This window comes from Peromyscus eremicus, chromosome 7, assembly GCF_949786415.1.
Source record: "Peromyscus eremicus chromosome 7, PerEre_H2_v1, whole genome shotgun sequence".
NCBI classification, from domain to species: domain Eukaryota; kingdom Metazoa; phylum Chordata; class Mammalia; order Rodentia; family Cricetidae; genus Peromyscus; species Peromyscus eremicus.
The window spans coordinates 53473888-53493591 of record NC_081422.1 but is presented as its reverse complement, the minus strand read 5'-3'; the positions used below and the strand labels follow the sequence as shown (position 1 = coordinate 53493591).

The 19704-nt window shown below is 39.8% G+C and overlaps 1 protein-coding gene across 1 annotated transcript in view; it reads left to right on the top strand.

Annotated features, from left to right (window-relative positions):
• The first annotated feature begins 687 nt into the window (after positions 1–687).
• Positions 688–19704, top strand: part of Neo1 (neogenin 1) — a 140472-nt gene continuing 121455 nt past the window's right edge. The window contains exons 1-2 of the mRNA XM_059269041.1: positions 688–1004; positions 2178–2239. Of these exons, the coding sequence (XP_059125024.1) occupies positions 769–1004; positions 2178–2239 (298 nt within the window). The 5' untranslated portion in view covers positions 688–768. The remainder of the gene's footprint in view (positions 1005–2177; positions 2240–19704) is intronic.

Sequence of the window (19704 nt, the reverse complement as noted above, 5' to 3'; positions counted from 1 at the left end):
AGAGAGGTGCGCGCAGGCTTGCGGCCAGGGCGTCCGAGCGGCTCTGCCTCAGCTCTCAGCACCCTTTGAAGCCGCCCGCGGAGGTGAGGGGAAATCTCTCCCTCGGATTAGGAGCGGGAGGCGGGAGGAGAGGAGGCGGATCGCTTCTCCGGGGTTTCCCTGACGCCAGCAGCAGCGCCCGGCGCGCGCGCGCTCCGCGCCCTTGCCCGTGCCCGGCTCCGGAGAGCAGGGGGAGGGGAGCAGGCCCGCCGCCTGCCCCTGCGCCAGCTCGGCTCCACCGCCGTGGCTGCCCGCGAAGCGACCGCCGGGATTGGAGCCCGGGCAGGCCGCGGGGCGCGAAGAGGGAGCTGGCGGGGAGGGGAGGCGCGCGCGTGCGCGGCTGTGCGCGTGCGCGGCACGGCGCGCTCCGGCGCCCGCCCCCTACCCTGCGGTCTCCGCCCCCCTCGCTCTACCGTAAGGAGCCGGAGTCGGCGGCGGGTGGCGGCGCCTGGAACCTGGAGAGACCGAGCCACCACCCCCCCGCCCCAGCTCTCGCCCGGAATGTACTGACTCCCCTTCTCTGCTCTCCTCCCCGCCCCGCTGCAGGAGGGAGGCGCCCGGAGTCTTTCCCCCCGGGCGCGCGAGGGGGCCGCGCGGGCCGGGTCGGGCCGGGCTGGAGCCGAGCCTGCGGCGCAGGGGACCGGCTTGAGGCGCGCTGAGGGAAGAAGGGAGCGAGCGCTCCGCGGCGCTGTCGCCGCCGCCGCCGCCGCCGCCGCTCGCGGGGCAGAGATGGCGGCGGAGCGCGAAGCCCGGCGACTCCTCAGCACCTCCTCCTCCCGGCGCTGCTGCCCCACACCGCTGCTGTTGCTGCCGCCGCTGCTGCTGCTGCTGCTGCTGCTCGGGCGGCCGGCGTCCGGCGCCGCGGCCGTGAGGAGCGGTTCCCCGCCGCAGTCCGCAGGTAAGCGGGGCCGGGCCCGGGACGCCGTGGGGGCTGGGGCGCGGCACCGGCTCCCGCGGCCGCTGCGGTGGGTTTTTTGTTGTTGTTTAGGATCCGGAGGGGAACATGCGGGAACTTCTCCGCCTCGGCTCCCGTGGCTGGAGAGAAAAGGGTCTCGCGTGGCTGGAAGCGGAGCGGGCAGGAGGGGCCCCGGCCGGGGGAGGGGCGCCTCCGGGGCCGGGCCGGGAGCTCTGGGGTCCAGTTCTGCGCTTTGTACCGGGAGGCAGGTTCACCCCTCGCCTCTTTCCCCTCCCCCAGGCTCATCCCACTTGTAAGAGTGGGACATTCTTGTGCTCACACAAGCACCAGTAGAGGCCACTACACACCTCATTAAATAAACAATCGTACAAGCCAATTCATTAATTTTCAGGAAAGGATGGAGGAGGGGGCTTGAAACTATTTTTTTTTTCTGGCCTGGCCACGGGTTGCCTAGCTTCTGAAGTCCAGGGAAGCACTGTCGGATCTCGAGGGACTCTTGGCTCAGTGATTGGAGCCTCGAGTCTTCCGGAGAGGGGGTGCCAAGGGGCATAGTTGCCCCTTCACGATCAGTGGTGTTGACTTAGCCATGCGAACGCCTTGGAGAGCGGCTCCAAGTGATTCTGTGGAGTAGTGCTTCCGTTATGAAACGCCTCCTCTTTACTGGGGATTTCAACTACGTTTCAATGTTGCCCACTCTTAACCTATGAAAGATTTCTGGCATCGGATTTTTAAATACTTGTCTATTGTCTTTAAATGGCAACATATACATACATATTTTCAGCCTCTTTTGTGTGTGTGTGTCATGAATTGCTGGAATCACCTGCATCCTTACTTATTTAAGGGGGGCCAGTTAACAAATCGCGGAGCAGGACTCAACACTGGAAGGGCAAATTGACCTGCGCTTTGCTAACCTTGTTTGCCTATTTGGTGTGCCATACAACTTGACAAAACTTTCATGAGATTTAAATTTTTACAACTGAAGGTCACCTGATCGGACGCAATGGCGATTTGTAATTCCTAAACCAGAACTTGTTTTCCTTTGATTATTATGAAATCATTAAAAATCACGTCGCAGTGTGATTTGGCTGATAAACTTTGGAATTTTGCATCGTGTGTATGTGTATATAGCTTACGACTTGCCGATGTTAAAAAAGAACAGTTTGAAACCTCCACCAGTATGTATTATCTAAACGGCTAAACAACAGTGTTAAAATTAAATTAGGATCATCGATGTTGTGATACGCACTTGTACAGCGGTTTGGGCACAGTTTTCAGACCTGAAGTGTAAGTAACTGAGTAGGAATGGGCAAGAGAAACCTGACGGTTTTGGAAAACAAACTCCTTTTCCTCTCTTAATTTCATATGTAAATGTATATATAGCTCATCATGTGTGCATTTGAGGTGGTAGCTGGAGTTTATGTTTAAAGTTTTTGCAACGATGAGGTGCAAGACATTTGCCGTTACGAGTTTTCAGTCCCGTGTATAAGGGAAGATAGCTACTCAGCTACTAAGTAGTCAAGTGATTGTGATAAGTACTGCAGAGGAGAAGAGGTCTTGAGAATGTGTGTTGGAGTGATTTACCTAACTACTGTCAGGGTTTCTCAGAAGGTATGAGGTGGTGATGGGGTGGAGAGGCTGGAAGGCTCACAGCTAATTAGTAGTGCTATAGAGTATAGAGCACAGCTCTGGTTCTCCTTCCTAGGCCTTATTATTCTTCTTCCAAAACACTTCCTGTTAACCCCTCTGTCTCATTACAAAAATGAAAAAAAAAATCACCGCAATGAGCAGGGGGCTGGTCTGTTGTGTCATGAGTTGTGGAAGAGATCTAGGGGATGGAGAGCTGAGTAAGCAGTTGCTTGGATCAAACTGTCTATAAATCAGATATCATTTGTCAGGATTGCATTTATTTACTTATTTTTGAAGAATGGTAGACTTGACTTTTGGTAGGGGATTGAGGGTGTTCAGTAATAAATAGAGAAAAATAAGATAAGTGAGTGTTTTACCATTTTAGGGTAGACATTTGAACACATAGTAGAAGAGAAAAAAGCAAATGACGGGATCGTGATAGAAAATGGTTAGCAGTGGTGAAGAAATGAATACTACACACACAGTCAGGTTTTGGGAAGGGAGGGCTGGTTACTGAAAAGATTTGTAGTGATCCTTGGGGAAGATGGATTGACTGAGTACCCTGTGAATTGCAAATGTTCTCAGTTGAGAGTAGACAGTCTTCATAGAAGACCCCACAGATTCTGACAGGCATTTACTTGATGTGACACATTACCTCATAAGGTGGTCTGTTTCTGTCTTTAATAACGTCTCTTAGAAAACATGGCTTCACATTTAGAGTAATGTTCACTCCCGCTCTTTAATTTTAGCTCTCTCTTGCCTTTATCAGCACCAACCTGTGTCACTTGACTTAGCATTTGCTTTTCTCTTGGTTTCTTCCTTTCTTTTTCACATTTTTCTTTTACTCAAATACTGATTTTTAATGCTTGTCTCATTCTCTCCTGTCTTTGATTTTTGCCAGTAAGCTAATGACTCTCTTAGTCCTTCCCTCACTCCCCACTTGGTAGCTTCATTGATGCGGGTTCAAAGGTAGGCTCACTTTTGTTCCTCTTCCCCCATCCCTTTTCTCCGTGGTAACGAACTAGTCCCTGGCCAGGGCTCTGATACTGTTAGGATAATCACATGGATTTGTCTTGTATCACCTGTCTTAGCCTTCACTGTCCCATGCCCTCTCCTGAGGTAAGATCTAGAAAACCTTACTCTGCTTGATCTTTACCTCCTGGGGATTTCTTCTGTCTGTACCTCTTCATCTGTATCCACACCGGAAACTAGCAACAGTGGCACTGTAAGGAATCTGTCTCAACTGTTACCTTCTAGATGTGTGTCTTCCTATTGGAATAGTTTTTCTGAAATATATTTCTAAGTGTAGAGCTCCCAGTTAAAATGTCATTAGTAAGTGCACCATAGTTTCATTGTCTAAACACCTTGGGATAGAGATTGTGAGATCCCATGTGTTCTTTAACAATCCCCAACAATCCCAATTTAAATTAGTCTCCTCTCCTCACTCTTCTAAGTACCTTTTGTTCTCCCACTCCAGATTAATTGCAGAGCTTTGTGCCTTCAGGCCTTTGCACATGCTGTTCTTTTTTTTTTCTGTTAAAGCCACATCCCACTTCTTTAACTCTTATCTTATCAGAAACCTTTTTTTTTTTCTTTTTTCTGTTGGCTTCTCCCCCAGAGAGTTAATGGTCACCATTCTCTGTGTTCCTGTAGCTCTTAAAATACTTTTCTCTGTCTTGTATTATTTATTTTCTTGTCACTTTTGCTAGTCTTAACCTCTTGAGGATTGGTACATGTCTTAGTCACCTTTTTTTATCCTTGGTATACCTGAAGCATCAGTGGCTCATTAGTTAGTTGTTAACTTGACACAAGCTAGAGTCATCTGGGAAGAAGGAACCTCAGTTGAGAAAGATGCTGCCATCAGGTTGGCCTGGAGGCAAGCCTGTGGGGCATTTTCTTGTATAAGAAAGGCTGAGCAAGCCACGAGGATCAAGCTAGTAAGCAGCACTCCTCCATGGCCTCTGCTTCAGTTCCTGACTCCAGGTTCCTGCCTTGAGTTCATGCCCTGGTTTCTGTAGGTGATAGATTGTGACCTGGAGGTTGTAAGATGAAATTAATCCTTTCTTCCCCAAGTTGCTTTTAGTCACGGTGTTTATCATAGTTAGAAAACAGACTAGGAAATGAGAAAACAGTGAGTGTTTGTTGAATTGTGCCCAGCAGCTTTTGAACTCTTGGGCCATAGAGCATAAATAGGATTCCTTTATGTGTTTGATGACAGATTCTTGTGTGGAGTATGCATGTGTGACAGTTGTTCCATTCCCTCCCCACCCCTCTCAGCCACTCTTCATGGATTTTCTAACCCTTTAATGACCTTGATCATCCTCTTAGATGTGCTACCATTTTAGTATTTATCAGTTTTGTCATTTTTTTGGGAAAGATAATTGACTTTTCCTTAGTTGTTATAAAAAAGACTTGATGTTCTGCTCTGTCTGTCTGTTGGGATGAAATACAAAAGAGGTTATATATTTCTAGGGCGAATGTGCAGATGATAAGAGGTGTGCTCCTTAGCACATTGTCTGAAAATTAATACATTATGTGGGATGAAGAAAGGACTTTCATGTGGAGGCAAGGATTTAGGGGTATGACTCATGATTCTACAACTACACATACATCTATAAATTGGGGGTTACAGGCAAGCAAGAACAGTATCTTTCATACCTAACTGAATTGCCAGCAAAATAAGATGTAAAGTTGCTTATAAACTGTTATATTTGAGTTGAATAGTTTTTTAAAACTTTTATTGATTCTTTGTGGATTTCATATCATTCATTCCAATCCCACTTATCTCCTGGTCTCCTCTCATCTGCCCTCTGCCCTTGTAACCTCCCCGCAAAACAAGACCAAATTTAAAAGAAAAACCAAAAACCCAAACAAAACAAAGAAACAAAGGGGAAAAAGAAAGAAAGAAGAATATTGTCATGGAAGCTGTAGTGTGGCCCATGTAGAATAGTTTTAATAGTTCTTTTTCAGCTTTAGAAATAAAGTGTGATTCAGTTGTTAAGATTTATTCTTTTTAAGATTTATTCTCTCTCTCTCTCTCTCTCTCTCTCTCTGTCTCTCTCTCTGTGTGTGTGTGTGTGTGTGTGTGTGTGTGTGTGTGTGTGTGTGAGAGAGAGAGAGAGAGAGAGAGAGAGAGAGAGAGAGAGAGAGAGAGAGAGAGGTTGTCAGTAGAGGCCAGAAGAATGTATTGGATCTCCTGGAACTAGACTTACAGGCAGTTGTGAGCTGCTCATTGTGGGTGTTGGAAATCAAATTTGGGTTCTACAGAAGAGCAATGCATGCTTTTAACTGTTGAACCACCTTTCTAGTCCCCTCTTCCCACCCAGTCTGATACTGAAAGTATAGTTTTTCATTTGTCCCAATTGATTATTGTTAGTGTTGCCTTCTGTATCTTCTCCACATAGAGAAAGATATTTTTTTGATGTAGAAAAAATAGAATGTCAGTACATCTCTTCTATGTCTTTCCTCCCAAATATTTTGCTAAGTGATTTCCATGCCCTTAGTAAGTGTGGGTACCATGCCTGCTACATTGCACTCAACAGGAGAACAGTAGGGGCAATGGCTAGAAGTAAGGTTGACCTGTCAGAGAGCTAGTGAGGTGAGTTTGATTTGAACTTGGTAACACCATCAAGTGAAATATGATTTTAAATAGAGGCCAAAATTTGAATTAATTTCTAATAAAGAGTATTTGCACTAAAAACATTGTATATGAGACCAAGAAAACTTATTCAGACTCACTAGTAAAATACTGTTATATTTCTTTGTAGTTGCTTTCTACTATATGGCTCATTCTTTTACTTCATAACTGTAAGCTATGTATACCTTTAGATGTTTTCCTTAAACATATATCTATATCTATCTGTCTGTCTATCTATCTATCTATCTATCTATCTATCTATCTATCTATCTATCTATCTATCTATATGTTTTTCAAGACAGGGTTTCTCTGTGTAGTTTTGGTGCCTGTCCTGGATCTTGCTCTGTAGACCAGGCTGGCCTTGAACTCACAGAGATCGCCTGGCTCTGCCTCCCGAGTGCTGGGATTAAAGTCATGCACCACCACCACCACCACCACCACCACCACCACCACCACCACCACCACCACCACCCGGCGTGTTTCTTTTTTTAGTGCTACATTATCTTTAAATTATTTTATTTTAAAAATTATTTTTAAAATATATGTTAGTTTGCAGTTAAACTTGATAGAATTATAAAGTAAGTTTTATTACTTAAATGGGCAGATCTCATTTTTAACCCATGAGTAACAATTTTAAATTTTTCTTTCCTAATTTGCATATGTATATATAGTTTTCTTTTTTACACATAAGCATAATTATACAACTTACTGTTTTTCAATATATATTTTTGAAAAGATTTATTATTTAATGTGCATGAGTTTTTTGCCTGTATGCATATATATGTGCATCACATGAATGCCTGGTGCTGTGGACCCCCTGGAACTGGAGTTACAGACAGTTGTGAACTGCCATGTGGGCCTGGGAATTGAACCTGGGTCTTCTGAAGGAGCCATTTCTCCAGCTCTCAATATGTATTCTTTATCTCATTATTGGAGGTCTTTCCTATTAGTGCACACAAATTTTCTCATAACTGTTTTTTGAAATGTCTGTGTACTTTGGAGAATGAACATAGTATTTTTTATTTTTTATTTTTTATTTATTTATTTTTTTTGGTTTTTCAAGACAGGGTTTCTCTGTGTAGCTTTGCGCCTTTCCTGGAACTCACTTGGTAGCCCAGGCTGGCCTCGAACTCACAGAGATTCACCTGGCTCTGCCTCCCGAGTGCTGGGATTAAAGGTGTGCGCCACCACCGCCCGGCAAATGAACATAGTATTAACAGTGGCCAATAAAAGTGGTATTTATAGAACAGTCACAGTGTTTGAAGCAGTGTACCATCTATTTAAAATGCATTTTTATATTCAGTATCTCTCCATTTTACAGATAAGAAAACTGAGTCTTAAATTTTAAGCACATTATGAAGGATTTCAGAGCTACCATCTGGAAAAGTTGGCATCCAAATGCATGTGTCTGCCTGCCTTTACTGCTCTGTATATTCTGCCACCTGTGTATTCTTCCACTATGGATATTGAAGATACTTTCACTGATTTGCTGTGATAGAGTTGTGTGTTAAACATTTTTTTTTTTTTTTTTTTTGCATGTGGTCTTTTCCTTCTATAACTTTGGATTCCCACATATAGGATTACTGATAAACAGATATTTTTTTGTGTCTGTGTAGGGTCATGGTTTATTATAGTTAGTGTTAATTGTGGATGGTGCCATTCCTTGGCTGGGACCCTGGTCTGTCTGAGTGATAAAAGGAACTGAGCAGCACTATGCATTCTTTTCTTCCTGATTGTGGATGTTATGTGATCAGGTACATCAAAATCCTGTCACTTGAATTCCATGCCATGATGAACTGTACCTTTGAACTGTGAGCCAGAATAAATCCTTTCTCCAGTAAGTTGCTTCGTCATGCTATGTTGTCACAGGAAAAGAAACTAAGTCAGGGTTCCAGTCACTCTAGAACAGTACTGGTAACATTAAGAATACTACCTCTTAAACTGCAGGGATATAGCCAAAGGCCCTAAGTTAAACCTCTAAGTACCACAGTAACACAAATAAAACTATAAAAACCCTTTACTAAAACATTTACAGCTTTCCCAAGTTGTTTTTACCTTTAATTGTGAATGTTTCATACTAAATGTTTTTATTTTAATTGCAGATATCATAGTCTTTGTTTTGTTTGTTAGCTGAAGGGTGGGACTAGTTAATGGGTAATCTGGAGTCCTCCTCCTGTGTACTTCTACACTTAGTCAGCAGTATAAAATTGAGCAGTGGTCTCATCTCAGCTGAATGACCTCTATATAGTTCTTATATTTGAAAACTAGAGGTTTCCGGTTTGGATGTGAGAATTAACCTTTTGTCATTCTGTAAGACTTACTTTAATTCTATATCTTTTCCAGGTATAAAGTAAGGTCTGATTGGGAAAATCTGTTCATTGCTTATAAATGATTGTTTATGATGTTATTTGTGTGAAAATAGCTTCAGCACTGAGTTCATGAAACAAGTTCAGTGTTAAGTAATTGTGAAACATTTTATGTTACAGTATTACCAGAAATAATAGCTGCTTACTCTCAGGCTTGGAACAGGCATGCATGGAGTGTAAAATAAGTTGAATTTACAGAGCTGGCTGGGATGAGCAGGTTTTGCTTCTTTTTCTAAAGATGTGGTTGTTTTATATTAATTTAGTTTTTGAGTCAGGGTCTTTTTATGTAGCTTCGACAGTGATCTCCTGCCCTAGGCTTCTGAGTACTGGGATTATAGACATGTACCACCATGTCTAGTTTATAGGTTTTGTTGTAGTGAAATCAGTACTTGAATAATTTGCAAATGATAATCTGCAAATACGATTGTATGGCTTTACTTTTCTTTAAAATAGGATTAGATATAACCTTTGAAATAGTTTTATAGCAAGGATTTTTAATTTAATTTTTCATTCAGACAGTTACTGCTAGATCTAAAGGTTTAAATAATTTTGGCTCATTGCAAACACATCTTTGAGGGCTAATTATAAAGCCCCCCACTTTGGAGATAGTTAAGGTAAAATGGATGTGTTTTCTGTCCTCAGGATACCTTGGGTATAATAGCTGAGATAAAATAGGTAAACATCTGTTGGGCAGTGGTGGCCCACACCTTTAATCCCAGCACTTGGGAGGCAGAGGCAGGCCAATCTTTTTGAGTTTGAAGCCAGCTTTGTCTATACAGAGAAACCCTGTTTTGAAAAACAAACAAACAAACAAACAAAGATAGATAATAGGTAACTTGATTTGGAGCAAACACCATTACTGCTATAGGTGGAAAGCATTCTGGAATCATTGTGTCAGTGCTGATCAAGTAATAGTGCAGCTTCCCCTCGTAATTCTGGATCTGGATTTTTAGAGTAGTTCTACTTAGTTTATGAAGCCAGTAGGTAGGAGCTCTCAAGAATGAGTTATTTTTCATTTCCTCAGAGTGATTCCTGGAAGGTTTGCATATATATATGAGGATGCCATAATAAAGTCACCTGGAGTTCAGCTACTACAGTGTATCTCTGTATAGATAGATTCTGTGCCTGCGTGTGTGTGTGTGTGTGTGTGTGTGTGTGTGTGTGTGTGTGCTGCTTGTACTGTGAATTAAACTTGTAGTCTTGAAGATTAGATGCTATGCAAGTATCCTTACCACTGAGCTACAGCCCAAGCCTTTTTTCTGTAAATCTGGAGACAAATTGTTCTTTTTTGTTTGTTTCATTTTCAGGTCTGATTATTAGTTGGCAGTAGTTGGTAAAACTTACTCAGGATTCCTGAGCAGAGCACATTTTAAAAATGATGCTACATAGACATTTAATAGAGAAAGTTTTTCTGTTGCAGAATGAATGAATTAAAAAAAAACAGTGTATGTTTTCATATATAAGGTATAGTTGAGAAAATATTATAGTTAACAATTCAGGAATATAATAATACATTGTAAGCTTCATATATAATTTTTAATTAATAATATAAATATAGTAACTAAAATTTGAACTTCTTATTGATTAATTCTTGAAAGCTTTTGAAGTTTGAGTGGGAACTATTAGTTTTAAATTTGTATATTTTGTTCAATGGATTGTATACAGAAATGTTTTGATGATGACCTTCTTTACTAATAGCACCAGTTATATTGAACTCAACCTTTATGCACCTTAATGTAATTGAAGAAGAGGAATAAGGGAACTTTTGAAGTCCATGCATAAGCAAGTTTCTCAGTCTTGGAGGGTTCCCTTCTGAGAACACTTTTATTATAAGCACTTTAACAAGCAGGATCATCTAGTTTCTGAGTCCATAGCTGACCAGAAGTAGGTGGAAGGGTTGTCTTGGGTGCTCTTGACCACAGGAGGGGAGGTTGTGACAGTTGTAGTGAAGGAGATTTTAGACAAGCACACGAACACAGACTCTTCCCATAAACAGAAATAATTGTCTCAACAAAATTGAAGAAAATTCCTTTTCTGTGCATTACTACTACTGGGTACCACTTGTCCCTTGCCCCCCCTTACCTTTTCAGATTATATAGATTATATATACGTTGGCTGCTTGGGAGACACATCTTTCCTCAGAAATCTCCAGTGTGACATCTGAGGTTGGAATAACTTGAAAATGCTTAGGAGAGGTGGTGAGGTCCTAGTAGTCCTTATCACTCTGGCCATGGCATTTATCTTTATGAACAGCATTGCTAAACCTGATTGCTAATTGGTATTTTAATTTTTGTGTAAAGTTAATTGTTGATTTGATCCTATTTTTTTTTTTTTTCCGAGACAGGGTTTCTCTGTGTAGCTTTGCGCCTTTTCCTGGAACTCACTTGGTAGCCCAGGCTGGCCTCGAACTCACAGAGATCCGCCTGGCTCTGCCTCCCGAGTGCTGGGATTAAAAGCGTGCGCCACCACTGCCCGGCTGATTTGATCCTAATTTTTTTAAATTATAAAATTTTGAATGAATGTATAAAGTGTGAAATCATACTCCATACCTGTCCTCAGAGGTAACCACTTTTAATAATATAGATTTTATATTGTATATGTATAATTAGATACTTATGCAATATCTATAACAAAAATGACAAGTTGGATTATGCTGTCCATACTACTTATTCACTTGTTTTAGGACCTCTTTCTACATGAGTGCATGGAAATGTGCTACAATTGTTTTGATAGCCATATGATATTTTGTTGACACAGTCTACTTAATTGGTTATTTTCTGATGCCCCTAAATTTTTGATTGCTAACAATTGATATAAGTCCACTTTTTATAAATAATGTATGTTCATGTGCATATGTACCATCAAATAAGATAGGAGGGCATTTATATTAATTTGAAAATGATCTTTAATGATTTTGTGAGTATAAATATATGAATATATGTGAGTGTGTATTAATTTTTGGTAGTTATTTTCAAATTATTTGCCTAAAATATGATTCTTAACAAAAAATGAGAGTGTCTGTTTCTCCACGCCCTTGCCCATCAATTATTTGTCCAGACTGCCTAGTTTTTACCACCTTGACCGATGAAAACAGAATGTCTCTGTATTTGTTTATTTTGTATGATGTATGTGAGTGCTGTACTATGTGGATAACAGAGGACAGCCTCGCGTATTGGTCTTATTCTTCTAGCTTGCCTGGTGCAGGATTTCTTTGTGTTTGCAGCTGTACGTGCCAGGCTGGAGAGCCTGTGAGCTTCTTGGGATTCTTCTGCTTCTTGTTTTCTGTCTTGCCTTAGGAGCACTGGGATTACAGATGTGCACTGCTGCCTCTTCCTGGCTTTCTGTTGGTTTTGAGGATTCAAACTCAGGCCCATGTGCTTTCACAGCAAGTGCTTTACCCAAAATACTGTCTCCCCAGCCCTTACGTTTACATTTATTAATAAAATTGGCATTTTCTCAGGTTTTACTTGATAGCTTATATTGTTTCTGAGAACTGTCTGCCTTTTGTTCACATTTTCCTCTCTCCTTTTTTGAGTTCAGTGGTAATGCTGAATGTACCTTTGTTACAGAGGAAATTGGAGTTCCAGTTTAGGTTCTTTGTGTTGCCACTCATGATGTTGTGATGTATCACAAGGGTCTGTGCTACAGTCAGCATTACTCTGTTAGCTAAATAAACTTTTCTTTATAAGCCACCCAGCTTCAGGTATTTTGCTATCCTGACATTAAATGGACTAATGCAGAGGGACAGGGCACAGTTTTTCATTTAGGACACTTTGAGCCTAAAATGTCAGCAGAATGTGTTTATAACTGTATTACAGAATTGGAGATCTGGTGAGAGGTATGGGCTGGACATGTATGTTCGGAAGTTATTAGAGAGAGATGATCATAGTTCATGTCATGAGAATAGATCTACTTAGAAGGGGGGAAAAAACCCCAACCTGCAGTAAAGATTTAGAAACATACTGTAGTTGGGTTTACAAAGGAAGGAAAATACCCTGTGTTTGCAGATGCTGGTACCAAAACTAGGTGAGTACCTAGAATAAGAACTGTGTAACACATAGTCTCATTTCACCTACAGATAGCTTTTTGAAAAACATCCATATAATAAATGGAATAGTGCTAAAATAATTTTGTTACCTTTTCCAAAGTCTATAGGCACAGCTGTGGCCCCAAAGAGTGCTAGGCAGGGAGAGAGAAGGTTACAAGGACTATTCTGGGCAATTCTTTACTGTAAATGACAATTATAATGACTTACCACCCACCCTGTTGTGCTGAGGTAAACAATGAGTTGATATATATTCATGTTTAGGACAGAGCCTGGCTTATCTTAATTGTCCATTAAACATAAACTGTTATCTTTCTTGTTGTTCTATACTAGATTGAGTGGAGAGCCTAAAAGACATGAAAGGTAGATAATGCTGATGTAACTTGGCGTATATTTTTGTCTCTCATGGTTAAATTATTTTTATCTAAGTGAATATATGATGTGGCTTCTCTGTATTTAGTGTATTTTTCTTTTGCATTTTTGAACCTATTTAGGGTAGAAAAAGTTTCTTCATTTGTTGTACTTTAATTTCCTTCTGGAATTCCAAAGGTAAATCTATTTCTTTTTTTCCTGTTCTCTGTGGTACTTTATTTCTCATTTTGTTCTGTCAGTTTTTTATATTTGGAGACTATATTACTATGCATACACAATTACAATTGTCTTTCTAGTGAGTAAATGCATTGTTAGGAATTTATTAATGTTACTTTTCAGCTGTTATTTTAAACAGATTTATTTTTATTTTATGTGTATGAGTGTTTTGTCTGCATGTATGTAAGTGCACTACATGTGTGCCTAGAGCCTACAGAGGTCAGAAGAGGATGCTGGATTCTAACTGAAGTTACAGGTGGTTGTGCATCACAATGTGGATGCTGGGAACTGAACCTTGTTCTCTGCAAAAGTACTCTTAACTGCTTAACAGAGCCGTCTTTCCAGCTCCTCTTAGCTCCTTTTTAGTGTTAAATATTTATATTTGTTTTCAGACTTCATTCAGTCTTGAATATAATATATATACTGTATTACAGTATGTGGTTATGTTTTTTTTTTTTTAAGTTAGTTTGTCGTTTTCCTAGATCACGAGCTAAGCCATCTCTCCAGTCCCTTTTCTTCTTTCTTGTTCTTTTCAGTTAGCAATTTTTCTCTCTCGTAGCAGCCAGTTGTTACTTCTTTTACTCTTTATTTTATTGGTTCCAAAAACATCTTTAACTTATACTTTATATAATTTCTTGGGCAATGCAAAACTTTTTATAATCAGTTTTTGTGATTATATATACTTTGTGATATATATATACTTTCCTTTTCAGTTTTTGTGATTTTTGTACATTTTAGTTTTCTTTATATTTCAGTCCTGTAAGAAATTAATGTTATTAAATAAGTCATCATTTATTTAGATTTGCTCATACTCTTTTCTCATTTCTTTCTTTTTTTTTTTTCTGCATGTCAGAGCTTCTATCTGGGATTATTTCCTGGAGAATATCCTTTAGTATGTAGTTAGGTCTGTTGGAGATGTATTCTCTTAGCTTTTGTTTGTCTCAAAACATTTGTATTGTAATTTAATTCTGTATGTAATTTTTAGAGGTTGGATGGTTGTGTTTTGTTTAGTTTTGTTTTTTCCTTCAGCCGTTAAAGTGTGCCATTCTGTTGTTTGCTGGACTCTATTTTTTTTCTGTTGAGAAGTCAGGTATATGTGTAGTTTTTCCTCTTGGATAATAAACTTGCACTCCCTCTACTAGTCTCCCTTAAGATTTGCCCTTTAATGTGACTGTCAGAAGTTTGACTCTGAGATTCCCAGTTGTGGTTTTCTTTGCATGTATGTGTTGTTGGGCTTCTGTAGCTGTAGGATAATCACTTTTATCACCTGGAAAGTTTTTTGGCTGATCTCTTCAAATACTCTGCCTCTTCGGAATTCGGTCATTTAAGTTCTTTGCACCCTCACCTCTGACAGGTTTAGAACAGTTCTAGTTTTGCCCTCCTGTGGTTGTTAGAATAAGAGCAACAGCTTAAGACTCTCAACGTGCTTATCAGAGGCAGCACTTCCATTTAGTGAGTCCTTTATTTCATTTTTTGTATTTTCATTTCTAGAATTCCATTATGTCTTATAGTTTCCAAGTTTCTGCTTATACTTTTATTACTTTAATTCTTTCTCTTACGTGTTTCTGCAGGTGCTTTTATATTTTGTGATTTTTTTTTTGAGATTGTCTTGTCTTTTCATGTTTGTTTGTGATTGGATGCCAGGTATTGTATACAGAAAAAATATAGAGATTATCTGAATGGCATTGTCATCTCTAAAAAGGTCTTCCCTTGCTTTGGTAAATGGTTATGCTAGAGGAACTAACATTTCAATCTGCTCAGGGACTGAGATGATTTAAATTGGGCTTCTGCTTCTATGAACTGAAATACTTCAGGTCTGCCTTTACTTCTTAGACACAATCCTTTGAGATCCTGATCTTCAGTTTAAAGGGTTTACCTTCTTTCTAGCAGGTCCTCATTCTTTTTTTTCCTTGGATTTTGATCTTGTCAAAAATTATGCGTAGGGCTGGAGAGATGGCTCAGAGGGTAAGAGTTCGTTGTTCAAACAAAAGGACCCGAGTTTGGATTCACAGCATTCACATTGAATAAAGAAAAAGTGAGTGCATGTAACCTCAGCACTATGGAGGATCACGGGACCTTGCTAGCTCACTAACTCTAGCTCCAGGTTTAGTGAGAGACTTTGAAATATTCAGGGAAATTAGGCAGAGATTGATAGACCAGGACACTTGACATCCTCCTTTGGTATCTACACCCCAGGACACCCTCATATATGTGTGTGTGTATACCACACACACTCATCAGTTTAGCTCACTTCAACCTGTTTAAGCAGTATTCTTTAGAATGTGCTGATCATACTTAAATATAAGCAGTAACTACTGTTGACTGCCTTGAATTTTGTAGACTAAATGATAGCAAATAGCAAATAGAGGAAGCCCCTTCCTATAATATTGTTTAATTCACCATGCCAACAAATCTCTCCCTGCAGCCTACTAAGCCTTTTTTTTTAATTAAGGACTTGATTTAACACCAGATTTCATTCATTTGAGGATTCAATCCTTGTTTAAACAGATAAGAGTAACAGCTCAGGCTTGGTTAAGATACATTGTAAACGCAACCAAAATTTTACCTGGGGCAGTTCACTTTTTGACTGTTCTGTTCAGAAGGTGAGCACTTTTGTAACCAATTTCTAGTTACTCATAGGCTGATTATCTAGTTTGTTCATCTTAAGATTTATGAAATCCTCTTGTTTCTCACTCCATTTAGATCTATTCCCCTGGCTAATTTAGGTTACTCTACACTCTTAAGATAAAGCAAAGAAAAGCAGATGTAGATAAATTAATGGCTAATGTGAAGTTGTTCCTGTTTGTTTCTTTTTTCTAATGTTTAGTTTCTGTGCTCTTTTGGAGTGTCAAAAATGACCATTATCTAATATTTAGTGCAATAAAATGAGTTCTTGATATGCTATTCCCGATGAGGGTACCGTCATGTTACTTAGATTATGGGGCCATTTAACAGTTACTTAGATTATGGGGCCATATAACAGTTCAGGCAGATACATTTCTATTCTCATGTTTGAATTAGTGTACGCACGTGGTACTCACAGCTCTCCCAACATCCCGTATCTCCATTCTTCTTGTCATTGCTCAGACCACTTTGCAAGCATTTAAAATACAGTTGATGCGACTGGGGTAAGAGGCCAAATGGAGAAGTCAGTTACATGCCAGTCTAGGTAGCAGCCATAGCTTTTTATCTTAATATTACCCTCAAGACCTAGTACATTGCCTGATATGTCTTCAGAAATACTTTGTTTTATAAAGACATTTTTCTTTTCAGTGCTGGAGATTGAGCCTAGAGTCTTGTGTTTGCTAGGCAAGCCTCTAACATTGAGCTACAGTCCTAGCCCTTAACATTTTATTTTTGAATGAAAGACTACCTCAAAATTATAGTCATAGGAAGAAGCATTTGACTCATCTTTCTGCCTTTATAGAAAAGTTGGGCTTATGTTCAAGACCAGCTGTTTAAGTTCCTATGGCTTGCTTGGCTTAATTATGCTTTAGATAATGCAAAGAGGTAGGTAAATATAATATACAGTAAACCCCAGCAAACAACTTCCTGCCAAACAGCCATTATTGGAGAAGGGGCAGGGAATGTGTGGTAGTATGTGTTTTGTTTTACTTTTGGTGCCTATATTTGTTGAATAGTGTGCCATAGCATATACTGAACCAGGTAAGATGTAGTTTTGTCCTTAAGGAACTTGTGTAATGTAAGAATTACCATCAACACATTGCATAATAAAATGCCAAATAAGTTGTATACTTTCCCAAGCATTAGCTTTATATAATTAAAACAATTAATGCTCAGGGCCCATCGTTAGGAAGTTATGCAGTTTTCAGTTCTTCAAGACCGCATGAACATACTGAGTTGGGGAAACCGTCTAGAATACACACTGATAATTTATCTCCATTTGACTGGCAGGAATGTGAGCTTCTTGATATAAATTATATGAATGTTGAGCCTGTTGATAATTTCTTTTATATCAGATTATATCATGTCATCAGCTTAGAGATTTTCCAAGTCAGTTATGTTTATTAGTACTGGCCTGTTGTGGAATTATTTAGCCATGTGTGGGTTGGGGTGGGAGGAAAGAAAGAGAGAATTCACTAATATTACTTAAAAAAAAAAAAACCGTTGAGGGACATCTGTTTATCCCTTGTTCATCCAGAAATGTTCATCTCCTTCCTTGGGATCTTAATGACTGCAAAGGATAAGTACCTTCATTGTGTCTTGTATATATTTCTAACTCGCCTTTCCTTAACATGTTCTCGTTAAGCTCTAAAGCAGTTCTTCCCTTCTGATAACTGTTTTCCCCCTAAAAGGAAGGCCAATCTCTCATGCTTATTTTGCTGTTGGTATGGCTGTCTCCTCTCCCCCCTCTCCCCCGCCTCTTTTTTTTGTTTTGTTTTTTTTTGACAGGGTTTCTCTCTGTAGCTTTGGAGCCAGTCCTGGAACTCACTCTGTAGCCCAGGCTGGCCTCGAACTCACAGAGATCCGCCTGGCTCTGCTGGGATTAAAGCATGCACCACCACCGCCCAGCCTACTTCCTTCTCTTTTATAGCTTTACTAGGATTTAGAGGAATCATGCTTTGGTCTATAGGGCAGCTGTGTTTCATTAACTCTTTGTTCCTGCTTCAGGTCATGTTATAGGATAGAAGTTAGTATCCGGGAAAGAACTCAGCTTTCAGAAGTGCAGAAACATTCTTTGTAAGGATTAAGAAAGGAAAATTTGGTTGGATAAATGACAGCTAATCTCTTACATCAGCAGAGCTAGTTTAGAGTCACATTATCAGGCTGTCATAACTTCATTTTAATTGGCTGCATTAAAAACAAAAACAAAAATTAAACTACCAGTTATGCTCTTTGCTCTCCTCAGTGTTGGCAGTATAAAGACTCATTCACAGAGAAGAGGACATGAACCAGTAGGTACAAGGACACTTATGTGACTCAAGCTCTGCCCAGCCAAGCGACTTGCCCTGGTTTAAGATACAGCACTTGACAACTTCAAATAGTTTGTTTTCTCAGAGGGAAAAGTTCAGTCTATTTATCCATGTTTAGTAAAAACTGCTATGATTCTTCGATGGAAAATACTCTGAGATTCATTTATTCATTCAGTAAGCATTTATTGAGTAGCTACTGTGTGCAAGTCACTCTGCTAGCTGGTGAGAGAAATAAAAATTAATTTAATGAAGGGTGTATCGTGTAAAAATAATAATGCTGTGTAGAAAGTGATGTGTGCTGTAAAAGGAGTGCAGAATGCTTTGGGAATTAAAAGTAGACATTTCTTCTTGACAGGACAAGTCAGTGTAGGCTTTCTGGGGCTTGTAGAATTTGAGCAAATCCTGTAGGCCACATCAAGAAGAAATGGTTCTTAAAAATTTTGGAAACAGTAGAATCCTGTGCAGTGGCATGGACAGCTACTAGTTAGGTTTGTCCTGCGTTTCTTTGCATTAAGGTATAGTTGGTTATAGTTTCCTTGTTTTGTTTTGCAAATTCCTTTTTTCAACTCCCTAGAGGCACTGAATGCTTCTAAGGTTGGAGGGGGAGATCTTAGACTAGTTGGTTAACTACTTTGTGTTTTGTTTGTCATGCGTAAAGCACTATGTGCCAGAGACTTTTGAAACAGTGTTAACATAACCAGGATGGTGGCTTATATTGGTAATCTAAGCGCTTGAGAAGCAGAGGCAGGACAGTTGCTACAGGTCTGAGGCCAGCCTCATGTGTTCCTAGTAAGTTCCAGGCCAGGCAGAGATATGGGAGATACTGTTATTTTTGTGTGTGTGTGTGTGTGTTACATATAATAAGTCAATTATTTTGTGGTTATATTCCCAGTAAGTGATAAGCAAAAATTTGAAACCATGCCAGGATTACAGAGTACTAAACTGTGTGGGTTTTTTTCCTTCTAGAATTTCTTTGATCTCCAAAGTGCACTAGCTCTTGTCCCATTTATTTAGTTAAGGCTGCTTCCCCTCTTGTAGAGAAAGGAAAGCAGCTCTTCTCTAGTCTCAGAAGTGCTATGGCAGAGTGTCCTAACAAATTTTGTTTTTAGACTATTACTGCTACTAGTTATTTACTGTGCCACTCTTTCTCCAAAGAACAGAGGTTTTATAGCGAAAAGTTGGCATGCATTGTAAGCTGTTCTGTCATACAGTAGACCTGAGGTTGTCACCCTAGGAGTAAATATTATGTGCTTAAAACAAGATACTTTTCTTTAAATCTTTTCCCCTGAAAGATAATACCAATGTATTTCTTGTTAATGAGTAAAATTGCCCAAGTTTACTCATGAGTCTTTTAGAACTTTTCTGTGAGATATTGAACTATAGGCGTAGTTGAGGTATAAATGCAGATTGTAAGTATACTGGTTAATTTTAACAAATATATCAGTGGTTTTATTTATTTATTTTGCATTTTGCCAGTTAGAGAAAATATTGTAGTTTAAATGTCTTCCTTTGTTTTGTGTTCTGTATATTTGTTGTAAAATTCATGGTTTTTT